General features: G+C 44.6%; 1 protein-coding gene across 2 annotated transcripts in view; it reads right to left on the bottom strand.

Moving 5' to 3' along the window:
• Positions 1-16,376, bottom strand: part of LOC110537251 (solute carrier family 2, facilitated glucose transporter member 3) — a 32,954-nt gene that overhangs the window by 2,025 nt on the left and 14,553 nt on the right. For both annotated transcript variants that reach the window (XM_036941062.2, XM_036941070.2), the window contains exons 5-11: positions 10,741-10,981; positions 8,813-8,975; positions 5,260-5,447; positions 3,109-3,213; positions 2,875-2,976; positions 740-943; positions 1-555 (exon numbers count right to left, since the gene is read on the bottom strand). The exon at positions 1-555 is cut by the window's left edge and continues 2,025 nt beyond it. In XM_036941062.2, the coding sequence (XP_036796957.2) occupies positions 295-555; positions 740-943; positions 2,875-2,976; positions 3,109-3,213; positions 5,260-5,447; positions 8,813-8,975; positions 10,741-10,981 (1,264 nt within the window). In that variant the 3' untranslated portion in view covers positions 1-294. The remainder of the gene's footprint in view (positions 556-739; positions 944-2,874; positions 2,977-3,108; positions 3,214-5,259; positions 5,448-8,812; positions 8,976-10,740; positions 10,982-16,376) is intronic.

The following is a 16,376-nucleotide window of genomic DNA, read 5'->3' as shown; positions in this document are numbered from 1 at the left end:
ATAATGACACAAAGTAAACATAAATCCTCTTTGACACGTTCTCTCATGATGCCTGCATTATCATCCCCGACCCTATTCCCAACACACGCCATACACACACCCGACACTAAGCTGCTACTTCATATGGAAGCTCCTTTCCATAACAGTGCATATCGCTAGTCCTGCACTTTAAAAGTCCAATTCAACCTCAAAAGGATAAAAAAAAGTTTTGTTTTGAACTTAAACTACATTACAGTATCTATGCACAAGGGGCTTGTCTAACCCTGTAACCCTGTTCTCTAACTGTTCCACTATCTACGGATTCGCTGACAATCCCTTCTTCTCCTTCTCTTCCGTCGGAAACTCAACCATTGGAACTTTCTCCGTTGTCGGGGAGACGGGCAGGGTGACCATACCCTCTTGGGGAGGAGATTGGGTTCCTGCAGTGCCGGCGAATCCTTTGGCAATGTCGTCAAAGGTCCGCCCCTTGGTCTCCGGGACTTTGAAGTAGGTGAAGACAATGAAGAATATGAGGAAGATCATGAAGATGATGAAGACGTAAGGACCACACAGCTCCTGTAAAGGAGAGAGAGAGAGGAGGTTAGAGAGTAACACAACCTAAGCTGTAAAGTTTGTCTGATGTTTTGGTCTTATAATGGTGCCAATCCAAATCATTCAGCTTTGAGGCCTGCAGATTTATCTTGATACATATACATATGTGTCTGTAGTACGAGGGGTAGGATGAGGAAGAAGAACCAACCTCCAGTTTGGGGAAGCCCAGCCCGACCAGGAAGTTGGCGGTCCAGTTGGAGCAGCCGGCGACGGCCATAGCTGCAGGCCGAGGCCCCTGGGAGAACAACTCAGCAACTATGAACCATGGGATAGGACCCGGACCCATCTCAAAACTGGCCACAAAGGCAAACACCGCCACGATGGCCAGGTAGCTCAGAGACGGGTTGGTCTTCTACTCAGAGAGGAGGGAGGGAATGGAGGAATCAAACATGTTTGTTTTAGTTTTTTTTCTCACCTTTATTTAACCAGGTAGGCCAGTTGAGAACAAGTTCTCATTTACAACTGCGACCTGGCCAAGATAAAGCAAAGTAGTGCGACAAAAAAAACAACCCAGAGTTACACATGGGATAAACAAACGTACAGTCAATAACACACTAGAAAAATCTGTATACAGTCTGTGCCAATGAAGTAAGGAGGTAATGCAATAAATAGGCCAATAGTGGCGAAGTAATTACATTTTAGCAATTTACACTGGAGTGATATATGTGTAGGTGAGGATGTGCAAGTAGAAATACTGGTGTGCAAAAGAGCAGAAAAACAAAAACAAATATGGGGATGAGGTAGGTAGTTGGTTGGATGGGCTATTTACAGATGGGCTGTGTACAGCTGCAGCGATCGGTAAGCTGCTCTGACAGCTGACGCTTAAAGTTAGTGAGGGAGATATGAGTCTCCAACTTCAGTGATTTTCATTGGCAGCAGAGAACTGGAAGGAAAGGAAGCCAAAGGAGGTGTTGGCTTTGGGCATAACCAGTGAAATAAACCTGCTGGAGCGTGTGCTACCGGTGGGTGTTGCTATGGTGACAAGTGAGCTGAGATAAGGCGGAGCTTTACCTAGCAAGGACTTATCGATGACCTGGAGCCAGTGGGTTTGACGACAAATATGTAGCTAGGACCAGCCAACGAGAGCATACAGGTCGCAGTGGTGGGTAGTATATGGGGCTTTGGTGACAAAACGGATGACACTGTGATAGACTGCATCCAATTTGCTGAGTAGAGTGTTGGAGGCTATTTTGTAAATGACATCGCCGAAGTCAAGGATCGGTAGGATAGTCAGTTTTATGAGGGTATGTTTGGCAGCATGAGTGAAGGAAGCTTTGTTGCGAAATAGGAAGCCGATTCTAGATTTAACTTTGGATTGGAGACGCTTAATGTGAGCCTGGAAGGAAAGTTTACAGTCTAGCCAGACACCTAGGTATTTATAGTTGTCCACATATTCTAAGTCAGAATCGTCCAGAGTAGTGATGCTAGTCGGGCGGGCGGGTACAGGCAGTGATCGGTTGAAGAGCATGCATTTAGTTTGACTAGCATTTAAGAGCAGTTGCAGGCCACGGAAGGAGTGTTGTATGGCGTTGAAGCTCATTTGGAGGTTTGTTAACACAGTGTCCAAAGAAGGGCCAGATGTATACAGAATGGTGTCGTCTGCGTAGCGGTGGATCAAAGAATCACCAGCAGCAAGAGCGGCATCATTGATATATACAGAGAAAACAGTCGGCCTGAGAATTTAACCCTGCGGCACCCCCATAGAGACCACCAGAGGTCCGGACAACAGGCCTTCCAATTTGACACACTCTACCTGAGAAGTAGTTAGTGAACCAGGCGAGGCAGTCATTAATGGCTGTTGAGTCTGCCAATAAGAATACAGTGATTGACAGAGTCGAAAACCTTGGCCAGGTCAATGAAGACGGCTGCACAGTACTGTCTTTTATCGATGGCGGTTATGCTGTCGTTTAAGACCTTGAGCGTGGCTGAGGTGCACCTATGACCAGCTCGGAAACCAGATTGCATAGCGGAGAAGATACGGTGGGATTCGAAATGGTCGGTGATATGTTTGTTCACTTGTAGGTCTGTAACAGTTTGGGTCTAGAGTGTCTCCCCCATTGAAGAGGGGGATGACTGCGGCCACATTCCAATCTTTAGGAATCTCAGACAATACGAAAGAGAGGTTGAACAGACTAGTAATAGGGGTTGTAACAATGGCGGCGGATCATTTTTAATGTTAAGCAGTGGAATTAAATCCAGTCAAGGATATTTATGGTGTGACAAGAATAGTTATTGTCGGGTTCTTGACATTTGAAATGATGGACAGCCAAGATTCAAACTCACCACCAATGAGAGGGAGATGGTCATGAGCAGAGCACTGACAGCCATTCCAGCCAATCCGATAAGGTGCAGGGTCCTTCGTCCTGCCCTCTCCACCAGAAAGAGCTGTGAATCAAACAAGGAAGTGCTTAGAATGTGTCCAAGGGTATTACATTTCATATTGGAATCTGGTCTAACTATCAAACTGTACTATTTCTGTATTATTATACTTGACCAGATATGTGTTAAAATACTTACAGACACCACTGTGAATAGAGTGTTGACCACCCCAGCTCCTATAGTGGCGTAGATGGGCTGGGTCACCCCGGCAGTGTCAAATATACCTGTCGAATAGTAGAATACCTGAGGAGGAAGTAGGAGAGAGGGAGAGGTTGCTGACTAAATTCATAACACACATATGTTAGATATCACATATACATATCACATAACACATCAATAAACAACAGTTTCACTATACATATCTATATACACATCAATAAACAACAGTTTCACTATACATATCTATATACACATCAATAAACAACAGTTTCACTATACATATCTATATACACATCAATAAACAACACATCAATAAACAACAGTTTCACTATACATATCTATATACACATCAATAAACAACAGTTTCACTATACATATCTATATACACATCAATAAACAACAGTTTCACTATACATATCTATATACACATCAATAAACAACACATCAATAAACAACAGTTTCACTATATATATCTATATACACATCAATAAACAACACATCAATAAACAACAGTTTCACTATACATATCTATATACACATCAATAAACAACAGTTTCACTATACATATCTATATACACATCAATAAACAACAGTTTCACTATATATATCTATATACACATCAATAAACAACAGTTTCACTATACATATCTATATACACATCAATAAACAACAGTTTCACTATATATATCTATATACACATCAATAAACAACAGTTTCACTATATATATCTATATACACATCAATAAACAACAGTTTCACTATACATATCTATATACACATCAATAAACAACAGTTTCACTATACATATCTATATACACATCAATAAACAACACATCAATAAACAACAGTTTCACTATACATATCTATATACACATCAATAAACAACAGTTTCACTATACATATCTATATACACATCAATAAACAACAGTTTCACTATACATATCTATATACACATCAATAAACAACCATTACACTATACATATCTATATACACATCAATAAACAACAGTTTTACTATACATATCTATATACACATCAATAAACAACAGTTTCACTATACATATCTATATACACATCAATAAACAACAGTTTCACTATACATATCTATATACACATCAATAAACAACAGTTTCACTATACATATCTATATACACATCAATAAACAACAGTTTCACTATACATATCTATATACACATCAATAAACAACACATCAATAAACAACACATCAATAAACAACAGTTTTACTATACATATCTATATACACATCAATAAACAACAGTTTCACTATACATATCTATATACACATCAATAAACAACAGTTTCACTATACATATCTATATACACATCAATAAACAACAGTTTCACTATACATATCTATAAACACATCAAACACAAAACACAAAAAGCAAAACACAATCATATGAAACATACACATTGTTCAGTAAAAGAGCCCTCTAACAGCCTTCTGAATTAGGCCTAGTCTAAAGGTCATTGCATTGACCTTTAACCTGGGTCTGTCTGAGTCAGGATAAACTTGGCTAACGCTAACTCAGACTGACAGCCAGGTTAACTGACCTTATCAACAGACAATCTCCATTAGATCTTAGGGTGATCATCCCGCTAGTCATGTTATTATGCTACATCCATTCCACTTAATAAAACGCTTCCTTCCTCAGCCTCTGGGCTGAAGAGGAGGTGGTGCCTTGACAGTCTCTGTATGTTGGCATCTCTTCACTGAATCATTTAGTTTCAGTATTCTAACGTTGAACTGTGACTTCTGTAGAACTGTGTGAGTTGCAACATTATACGTCCTACTACATATGCCTATTCGCAATAACTTGATCTGGAAAGGCTCATTGAGAACTTATTCTTTTGAAATCTGTGGTTATGCTTCTCTTTCCTCATCTCCTTTCCTTCATTACTAATTTATAAAAGGGCTGGATAGGTTTCCACCATATTGCTTCCACCTGTCATGTATTGTTAGATCAGGGGTCATGGATTAAGAGAAGGAAAAACTCTCTGTCCTTCTTAAAGGCTTTTTTCCCCTAATGTTTTTCCTAGTTCGATAATGTAGTATGGAATAACTCCTGGCCCTAATTATGTTGCATTGTGGGAGTTGTAGTCTACTCACCGCGTTGATGCCAGAGAGCTGCTGGGAGAGCTGCAGGATGATGGCGATGATGATTGGCTGACGGTAGGCTGGCGAGCGGAAGAGTTCTGGAATAGTGACCTTCTTCTCCATGCCCATCTTCATCCCTTCTTCCTTCATCTCCTGGATGTCATCACTTACATCCTCACAGCCACGCAGACGCACCAGGGCTGGAGGGAGGGCGAGATATTTTTTTAAATACTAGGTACTTTCTGATACTAATGAATCCCAAATAAACAACAGAGTAATTGTCATGTAATTACTTTTACACCACATTGTTTCTAAGTAAACAGTCAAATAAAAAGTTACCTAATTGAGTGCTGTGCAATATGATCAGTAACATCTCCTTTATTTAATATGATCAGTAACATCTCCTATGTAAAATATGATCAGTAACATCTCCTTTATTTAATATGATCAGTAACACCTCCTATGTAAAATATGATCAGTAACATCTCCTTTATTTAATATGATCAGTAACACCTCCTATGTAAAATATGATCAGTAACATCTCCTTTATTTAATATGATCAGTAACACCTCCTATGTAAAATATGATCAGTAACATCTCCTTTATTTAATATGATCAGTAACACCTCCTATGTAAAATATGATCAGTAACATCTCCTTTATTTAATATGATCAGTAACACCTCCTATGTAAAATATGATCAGTAACATCTCCTTTATTTAATATGATCAGTAACACCTCCTATGTAAAATATGATCAGTAACATCTCCTTTATTTAATATGATCAGTAACACCTCCTATGTAAAATATGATCAGTAACATCTCCTTTATTTAATATGATCAGTAACACCTCCTATGTAAAATATGATCAGTAACATCTCCTTTATTTAATATGATCAGTAACATCTCCATTATTTAATATGATCAATAACATATCCTAGGTTTATTTTAATCAGTAACACCTCCTATGTAAAATATGATCAGTAACATCTCCAATGTGTACTATGATCAGTAACATCTCATATGTGTAATATGATCAGTAACATCTCCTATGTGTAATAAACTCAGCAAAAAAATAAATGTCCTCTCACTGTCAACTGCGTATATTTTCAGCAAACTTAACATGTGTAAATATTTGTATGAGCATAACAAGATTCAACAACTGAGACATAAACTGAACAAGTTCCACAGACATGTGACTAACAGACATTGAATAATGTGTCCCTGAACAAAGGGGGGGGGGGGGGGGGGGGGGGATCAAAATCAAAAGTAACAGTTAGTATCTGGTACTGCAGTGCATCTCCTCTTCATGGACTGCACCAGATTTGCCAGTTCTTGCTGTGAGATGTTACCCCACTCTTCCACCAAGGCACCTTCCCGGTCATTTCTGGGGGGAATGCCCCTAGCCCTCACCCTCTGATCCAACAGGTCCCAGACGTGCTCAATGGTATTGAGATCCAGGCTCTTCGCTGGCCATGGCAGAACACTGACATTCCTGTCTTGCAGGAAATCACTCACAGAATGAGCAGTATGTCTGGTGGCATTGTCATGTTGGAGGGTCATGTCAGGATGAGCCTGCAGGAAGGGTACCACATGAGGGAGCAGGATGTCTTCCCTCTAACGCACAGCGTTCAGATTGCCTGCAATGACAACAAGCTCAGTCCGATGATGCTGTGACACACTGCCCCAGACCATGACGGACTCTCCACCTCCAAATCGATCTCGCTCCAGAGTACAGGCCTCGGTGTAACACTCATTCCTTCGATGATAAACGCGAATCCGACCATCACCCCTGGTGAGACAAAACCACGACTTGTCAGTGAAGAGCACTTTTTGCCAGTCCTGTCTGGTCCAGCGACGGTGGGTTTGTGCCCATAGGCAACGTTGTTGCCGGTGATGTCTGGTGAGGACCTGCCTTACATACAACAGGCCTACAAGCCATCAGTCCAGCCTCTCTCAGCCTATTGAGGACAGTCTGAGCACTGATGGAGGGATTGTGAGTTCCTGGTGTAACTCGGGCAGTTGTTGTTGCCATCCTTACTTGTCCCGCAGGTGTGATGTTCGGATGTACTGATCCTGTACTGGTGTTGTTACACGTGGTCTGCCACTGCGAGGACTAACAGCTGTCCGTCCTGTCTCCCTGTAGCACTGTCTTAGGCGTCTCACAGTACGGACATTGTAATTTATTGCCCTGGCCACATCTGCAGTCCTCATGCCTCCTTGCAGCATGCCTAAGGCACATTCACACAGATGAGCAGGGACCCTGGGCATCTTTCTTTTGGTGTTCTTCAGAGTCAGTAGAAAGGCCTCTTTAGTGTCCTAGGTTTTCAGAACTGTGACCTTAATTGCCTACCGTCTGTAAGCTGTTAGTGTCTTAATGACCGTGCATGTTCATTAATTGTTTATGGTTCATTGAACAAGCATGGGAAACAGTGTTTAAACCCTTGACAATGATTTTTACGAATTATATTTGAAAGACAGGGTCCTGAAAAAGGGATGTTTATGATCAGTAACATCTCCTATGTGTAAAATGATAAGTAACATCTATGTGTAACATGATCAGTAACATCTCCTTTATTTAATTTGATCAGTAACATCTCCTATGTGTAATATGATCAGTAACATCTCCTATGTGTAATATGATCAGTAACATCTCCTTTATTTAAAATGATATGCAACATATTTTATGTGTAATATGATCAGTAACATATCTTAAGTGTAATATGAACAGTAACATCTATGTGTAATATGATCAGTAACATCTCCTATGTGTAATATGAACAGTAACATCTATGTGTAACATGATCAGTAACATATCCTATGTATAATATGATCAGTAACATCTATGTGTAATATGATCAGTAACATCTCCTATGTGTAATATGAACAGTAACATCTATGTGTAACATGATCAGTAACATCTCCTATGTGTAATATGATCAGTAACATCTCCTATGTGTAATATGATCAGTTACATCTCCTATGTGTAATATGATCAGTAACATCTCCTTTATTTAAAATTATATGTAACATATTTTATGTGTAATATGATCAGTAACATATCTTAAGTGTAATATGAACAGTAACATCTATGTGTAATATGATCAGTAACATCTCCTATGTGTAATATGAACAGTAACATCTATGTGTAACATGATCAGTAACATATCCTATGTGTAATATGATCAGTAACATATCCTATGTGTAATATGATCAGTAACATCTCCTATGTGTAATATGATCAGTAACATCTCCTATGTGTAATATGATCAGTAACATATCCTATGTGTAATATGATCAGTAACATCTATGTGTAATATGATCAGTAACATCTCCTATGTGTAATATGATCAGTAACATCTCCTATGTGTAATATGAACAGTAACATCTATGTGTAATATGATCAGTAACATCTCCTATGTGTAATATGATCAGTAACATCTCATATGTGTAATATGATCAGTAACATCTCCTATGTGTAATATGAACAGTAACATCTATGTGTAATATGATCAGTAACATCTCCTATGTGTAATATGATCAGTAACATGTCTCCTCTCCCTGACCTTTGCGAGCCTCCTCCTCCTGGTTTAGGCTGATGAGGAGGTAGCGGGGGCTCTCTGGGCAGAAAGGCAACATGATGCTCTGCACCACAGCAGGGATGGCCGTCAGGGACAGCAGGAGGGGCCACAGGGAGTCTGACCCCAGCAGAAACTCCAGACCAAAGACCTACAGAGCAGAGAGAGGGACAACAGGATGGCCAGGGTTAAAGCTTAAGGTAGTAGAAAAAGTAATTCTCAAACTAAAACAGATTTAACTGACTTGATTATACAGAAAAAGGAGATCGGTCAATTACATTCAGTGAAATGAACAGCATTTAAATCAGTTGACCCCAATAACATTAAGTTCAATTAATTACAATAAACTCAGTAGAGTTTGAACCAAAATAACCTAAATGAAAGTGAACCAGTGCCTGGTCCTCTCTGTGGTACCCTGATCTCTCTTTTGAAGAACATATCAAGACCATTTCAAGGACAGCTTTTTTCCATCTACGTAACATTGCAAAAATCAGAAACTTTCTGTCCAAAAATGATGCAGAAAAATGAATCCATGCTTTTGTCACTTCTAGGTTAGACTACTGCAATGCTCTACTTTCCGGCTACCCTGATAAAGCACTAAATAAACTTCAGTTAGTGCTAAATACGGCTGCTAGAATCCTGACTAGAACCAAAAAATGTGATCATATTACTCCAGTGCTAGCCTCTCTACACTGGCTTCCTGTCAAAGCAAGGGCTGATTTCAAGGTTTTACTGCTAACCTACAAAGCATTACATGGGCTTGCTCCTACCTATCTCTCTGATTTGGTCCTGCCGTACATACCTACACGTACGCTACGGTCACAAGACGCAGGAATCCTAATTGTCCCTAGTATTTCTAAGCAAACAGCTGGAGGCAGGGCTTTCTCCTATAGAGCTCCATTTTTATGGAACGGTCTGCCTACCCATGTCAGAGACGCAAACTCGGTCTCAACCTTTAAGTCTCTACTGAAGACTCATCTCTTCAGTGGGTCATATGATTGAGTGTAGTCTGGCCCAGGAGTGGGAGGGTGAACGGAAAGGCTCTGGAGCAACGAACCGCAGTTGCTGTCTCTGCCTGGCCGGTTCCCCTCTTTCCACTGGGATTCTCTGCCTCTAACCCTATTACAGGGGCTGAGTCACTGGCTTTACTGGGGCTCTCTCATGCCGTCCCTGGAGGGGGTGCGTCACCTGAGTGGGTTGAGTCACTGATGTGGTCATCCTGTCTGGGTTGGTGGTTGAAGATATCCCTCTAGTGGTGTGGGGGCTGTGCTTTGGCAAAGTGGGTGGGGTTATATCCTTCCTGTTTGGCCCTGTCCGGGGGTGTCCTCGGAGTGGGCCACAGTGTCTCCTGACCCCTCCTGTCTCAGCCTCCAGTATTTATGCTGCAGTAGTTTATGTGTCGGGGGGCTAGGGTCAGTTTGTTATATCTGGAGTACTTCTCCTGTCCTATTCGGTGTCCTGTGTGAATCTAAGTGTGCGTTCTTTAATTCTCTCCTTCTCTCTTTCTCTCTCTCGGAGGACCTGAGCCCTAGGACCATGCCCCAGGAATACCTGACATGATGACTCCTTGCTGTCCCCAGTCCATCTGACTGTGCTGCTGCTCCAGTTTCAACTGTTCTGCCTTATTATTATTCGACCATGCTGGTCATTTATGAACATTTGAACATCTTGACCATGTTTTGTTATAATCTCCACCCGGCACAGCCAGAAGAGGACTGGCCACCCCACATAGCCTGGTTCCTCTCTAGGTTTCTTCCTAGGTTTTGGCCTTTCTAGGGAGTTTTTCCTAGCCACCGTGCTTCTACACCTGCATTGCTTGCTGTTTGGGGTTTTAGGCTGGGTTTCTGTACAGCACTTTGAGATATCAGCTGATGTACGAAGGGCTATATAAATAAATTTGATTTGATTTGATTTACCTGTGCCACTAGGATGCCAATGACCACTCCCAGCTGGTGGAGGGTGCCGAAGGCCCCCCTGAGGTGCGTGGGGGCCAGCTCTCCCACATACATGGGCGTCAGTCCCGTACACAGGCCACAGAACACGCCAATGACCAGCCTGCCAATGATGACCATCTCAAAGGACTTACACAGGCTGGACAGACCCATCAGAGTTCCACCCAGAAGGGCCAGAACATTGGCCAGGAGCATGGACTTCCGCCTGGGGAGAGGGAGAGAGAGAGAGAGAGAGAGGATAGGAAAAGGGGAAAGAAAAGAAAGAAAGTGGGAGGAAAAAGGTGTGATGTTAGAAAGATGGAGTGAAGCCATTTAGTCCAGTGCCCTGCCAGAGACCATGAATGGCCTGCTAAATAAAGAGTGATGAAGTGAGGTGAGATGAGGCCAGGTTAGGAGTAAAGGTTGACCGATTATTTGGAATGGCCGATGAATTAGGGCTGATTTCAAGTTTTCCTAACAATCGGTAATCGTCATTTTTGGACACAGATTATGGCCGATTACGTTGTACTCAGCGAGGAGACTGCGTGGCAGGCTGACTACCTGTTATGCGAGTGCAGCAAGGAGCCAAGGTAAGGTGCTAGCTAGCATAAAACTTATCTTATAAAAAAACAATCAATCTTAACATAATCAGTAGTTAACTACACATGGTTGATGATATTACTAGTTTATCTAGATTGTCCTGCATTGCATATAATCGATGCGGTGCCTGTTAATTTATCATTGAATCACAGCCTACTTCGCCAAACGGGTGATTTAACAAGCGCATTCACGAAAAAAGCACTGTCGTTGCACCAATGCGTACCTAACCATAAACATCAATGCCTTTCTTAAAATCAATACACACAAGTATATATTTTAAACCTGCACATTTAGTTAATATTGCTGGCTAACATGAATTTCTTTTAACTAGGGAAATTGTGTCACTTCTCTTGCGTTCTGTGCAAGCAGAGTCAGGGTATTTGCAGCAGTTTGGGCCGCCTGGCTCGTTGCGAACTGTGTGAAGACCATTTCTTCCTAACTAATTAATTTGCCAGAATTGTACATAATTATGACATAATATTGAAAGTTGTGCAATGTAACTGTCATGTACTGTCATGTTGTGTCTTGTCTCTGTCCTTTCCCTTCACCCTGTCTCCCTCTGCTGGTCGTTGTTAGGTTACCTTTTCTCCCCCGCTTTCCCCCAGCTGTTCCTTGTCTCCTCTTGACTACCTCGTCACCCCTTCTCCCACCTGTTCCCCTTTTCCCTCTGATTAGTCCCCTATATCTCTCTCTGTTTTTTGTTCCTGTCCTTGTCGGATTCTTGTTTGTTGTGTTTCATGCCTGAACCAGACTGTCGTCATGTTTGCTGTAACCTTGTCTTGTCCTGTCGGAATCTGCCGGTCCGTCTGAGCCTACCTATGTTTGGTAATTAAAGAAGCTCTGTTTAAGTTAATTCGCTTTTGGGTCCTCATTCACGCACCGTAACAGAAGAATCCGACCAAGAATGGACCCAGCGACTTCGGATCCTCTCCACTCAGCCGTCGGGATCCAGGGAGCGATGCTAGGCAGACACGAGCAGGAAGTGTCTGCTGCTCGACATGCCGTTGAGACCCTGGCCACCCAAGTCTCCAACCTCACAGAACAGGTTCACCATCTCCGCCTCGATCCACCGGCCACTTCCAGGGCTTTCGAATCTCCGGAGCCCAGAATCAATAACCCGCCGTGTTACTCTGGGGAGCCCACTGAATGCCGCTCGTTCCTCACCCAGTGTGATATTGTGTTTTCTCTCCAGCCCAACACTTACTCCAGGAGCACTGCTCGTGTCGCCTACGTCATATCTCTCCTTATTGGACGGGCTCGTGAGTGGGGCACGGCAATCTGGGAGGCAAGGGCTGAGTGTACTAACCAGTATCAGGACTTTAAGGAGGAGATGATACGGGTTTTTGATCGATCTGTTTTTGGGGAGGAGGCTTCCAGGGCCCTGTCTTCCCTATGTCAAGGCAATCGATCCATAACAGACTACTCTATTGAGTTTCGCACTCTTGCTGTCTCCAGTGGCTGGAACGAGCCGGCCTTGCTCGCTCGTCTTCTGGAGGGTCTCCGCGCAGAGGTAAAGGATGAGATTCTCTCCCGGGAGGTTCCTTCCAGCGTGGATTCCTTGATTGAACTCGCTATTCGCATTGAGCGACGGGTTGATCTTCGTCACCGAGCTCGTGGAAAGGAGCTTGCGCTCTCCGTCGCTCCCCTCTCCGCATCACTACCATCTTCCTCTGCCGGCTCGGGTGCTGAGCCCATGCAGCTGGGAGGTATCCGCATCTCGACTAAGGAGAGGGAACGGAGAATCACCAACCGCCTCTGTCTCTATTGCGGTTCCGCTGGTCATTTTGTCACTTCATGTCCAGTAAAAGGCCAGAGCTCGTCAGTAAGCGGAGGGCTACTGGTGAGCGCTACTACTCCTGTCTCTCCTTCAAGATCCTGCACTACCTTGTCGGTCCATCTACGCTGGACCGGTTCGTCAGCTTCCTGCAGTGCCTTAATAGACTCTGGGGCGGAGGGCTGTTTTATGGACGAGACCTGGGCTCGGGAACATGACATTCCTCTCAGACAGTTAAAGGAGCCCACGGCCTTGTTCGCCCTGGATGGTAGTCCTCTCCCCAGGATTCAGCGTGAGACGCTACCTTTAACCCTCACTGTTTCTGGTAATCATAGTGAAACCATTTCTTTTTTAATTTTTCGTTCACCTTTTACACCTGTTGTTTTGGGCCATCCCTGGCTAGTTTGTCATAATCCTTCCATTAATTGGTCTAGTAATTCTATCCTCTCCTGGAACGTCTCTTGTCATGTGAAATGTTTAATGTCTGCTATCCCTCCTGTTTCCTCTGTCTCTTCTTCACAGGAGGAGCCTGGTGATTTGACAGGGGTGCCGGAGGAATATCACTATCTGCGCACGGTGTTCAGTCGGTCCAGGGCCACCTCTCTTCCTCCACACCGGTCGTATGATTGTAGTATTGATCTCCTTCTGGGAACCACCCCCCCCCCGGGGTAGACTATACTCTCTGTCGGCTCCCGAACGTAAGGCTCTCGAAGATTATTTGTCTGTAGCTCTTGACGCCGGTACCATAGTCCCCTCCTCCTCTCCCGCCGGAGCGGGGGTTTTTTTTGTCAAGAAGAAGGACGGGTCTCTGCGCCCCTGCATAGATTATCGAGGGCTGAATGACATAACAGTGAAGAATCGTTATCCGCTTCCTCTTATGTCTTCAGCCTTCGAGATCCTGCAGGGAGCCAGGTTTTTCACTAAGTTGGACCTTCGTAACGCTTACCATCTCGTGCGCATCAGGGAGGGGGACGAGTGGAAGACGGCGTTTAACACTCCGTTAGGGCACTTTGAATACCGGGTCCTTCCTTTCGGCCTCGCTAACGCTCCAGCTGTCTTTCAGGCATTAGTCAATGATGTCCTGAGAGACATGCTGAACATCTTTGTTTTCGTTTACCTTGACGATATCCTGATTTTTTCACCGTCACTCCAGATTCATGTTCAGCACGTTCGACGTGTCCTCCAGCGCCTTTTAGAGAATTGTCTTTTTGTGAAGGCTGAGAAGTGCACTTTTCATGCCTCCTCCGTCACATTTCTCGGTTCTGTTATTTCCGCTGAAGGCATTAAGATGGATCCCGCTAAGGTCCAAGCTGTCATTGATTGGCCCGTCCCTAAGTCACGCGTCGAGCTGCAGCGCTTTCTCGGCTTCGCGAACTTCTATCGTCGTTTCATCCGTAATTTCGGTCAGGTGGCAGCTCCTCTCACAGCCCTTACTTCTGTCAAGACGTGCTTTAAGTGGTCCGTTTCCGCCCAGGGAGCTTTTGATCTCCTCAAGAATCGTTTTACATCCGCTCCTATCCTTGTTACACCTGACGTCTCTAGACAGTTCGTTGTCGAGGTTGACGCGTCAGAGGTGGGCGTGGGAGCCATTCTTTCTCAGCGCTCCCTCTCTGACGACAAGGTCCACCCATGCGCGTATTTTTCTCATCGCCTGTCGCCGTCGGAACGTAACTATGATGTGGGTAACCGCGAACTGCTCGCCATCCGGTTAGCCCTAGGCGAATGGCGACAGTGGTTGGAGGGGGCGACCGTTCCTTTTGTCGTTTGGACTGACCATAGGAACCTTGAGTACATCCGTTCTGCCAAACGACTTAATGCGCGTCAGGCGCGTTGGGCGCTGTTTTTCGCTCGTTTCGAGTTCGTGATTTCTTATCGTCCGGGCTCTAAGAACACCAAGCCTGATGCTTTGTCTCGTCTCTTCAGTTCTTCAGTAGCCTCCACTGACCCCGAGGGGATTCTCCCTGAGGGGCGTGTTGTCGGGTTGACTGTCTGGGGAATTGAGAGGCAGGTAAAACAAGCGCTCACTCACACTCCGTCGCCGCGCGCTTGTCCTAGGAACCTTCTTTTCGTTCCCGTTCCTACTCGTCTGGCCGTTCTTCAGTGGGCTCACTCTGCCAAGTTAGCCGGCCACCCTGGCGTTCGGGGTACGCTTGCTTCCATTCGCCAGCGTTTTTGGTGGCCCACCCGGGAGCATGACACGCGTCGTTTCGTGGCTGCTTGTTCGGTCTGCGCGCAGACTAAGTCCGGTAACTCTCCTCCTGCCGGCCGTCTCAGGCCGCTTCCTATTCCCTCTCGACCGTGGTCTCACATCGCCTTAGATTTTGTCACCGGACTGCCTTCGTCAGCGGGGAAGACTGTTATTCTTACGGTTGTCGATAGGTTCTCTAAGGCGGCTCATTTCATTCCCCTTGCTAAGCTTCCTTCTGCTAAAGAGACGGCACAAATCATCATCGAGAATGTTTTCAGAATTCATGGCCTTCCGTCAGACGTCGTTTCGGACAGAGGTCCGCAATTCACGTCTCAATTTTGGAGGGAGTTTTGCCGTTTGATTGGTGCTTCCGTCAGTCTCTCTTCCGGCTTTCACCCCCAGTCTAACGGTCAAGCAGAACGGGCCAATCAGACTATTGGTCGCATCTTACGCAGTCTTTCTTTTCGCAACCCTGCGTCTTGGTCAGAACAGCTCCCCTGGGCAGAATACGCCCACAACTCGCTTCCTTCGTCTGCGACCGGGCTATCTCCTTTTCAGAGTAGCCTCGGGTACCAGCCTCCGCTGTTCTCATCTCAGTTCGCCGAGTCCAGCGTCCCCTCCGCTCAGGCTTTTGTCCAACGTTGCGAGCGCACCTGGAAGAGGGTCAGGTCTGCACTTTGCCGTTATAGGACGCAGACTGTGAGGGCTGCTAATAAGCGTAGAACTAAGAGTCCTAGATATTGTCGCGGTCAGAGAGTTTGGCTCTCCACTCAGAACCTTCCCCTTAAGACGGCTTCTCGCAAGTTGACCCCGCGGTTCATTGGTCCGTTCCGTATTTCTCGGGTCATTAATCCTGTCGCAGTTCGACTTCTTCTTCCGCGATACCTTCGTCGCGTCCACCCGGTCTTCCATGTCTCCTGCATCAAGCCCGTCCTTCGCGCCCCCGCTCGTCTTCCCCCCCCCCCCCCCCATCCTTGTCGAGGGCGCACCCATCTACAGGGTCCGTAGAATTTTGGACATGCGTCCTCGGGGCCGTGGTCACCAGTACCTCGTAGATTG

This window comes from Oncorhynchus mykiss, chromosome 2, assembly GCF_057628025.1.
Source record: "Oncorhynchus mykiss isolate SJ-2025 chromosome 2, ASM5762802v1, whole genome shotgun sequence".
Lineage (NCBI taxonomy): Eukaryota > Metazoa > Chordata > Actinopteri > Salmoniformes > Salmonidae > Oncorhynchus > Oncorhynchus mykiss.
Note: the sequence above shows the minus strand (reverse complement) of the source record. Positions and strands in the feature narration are given on the sequence as shown.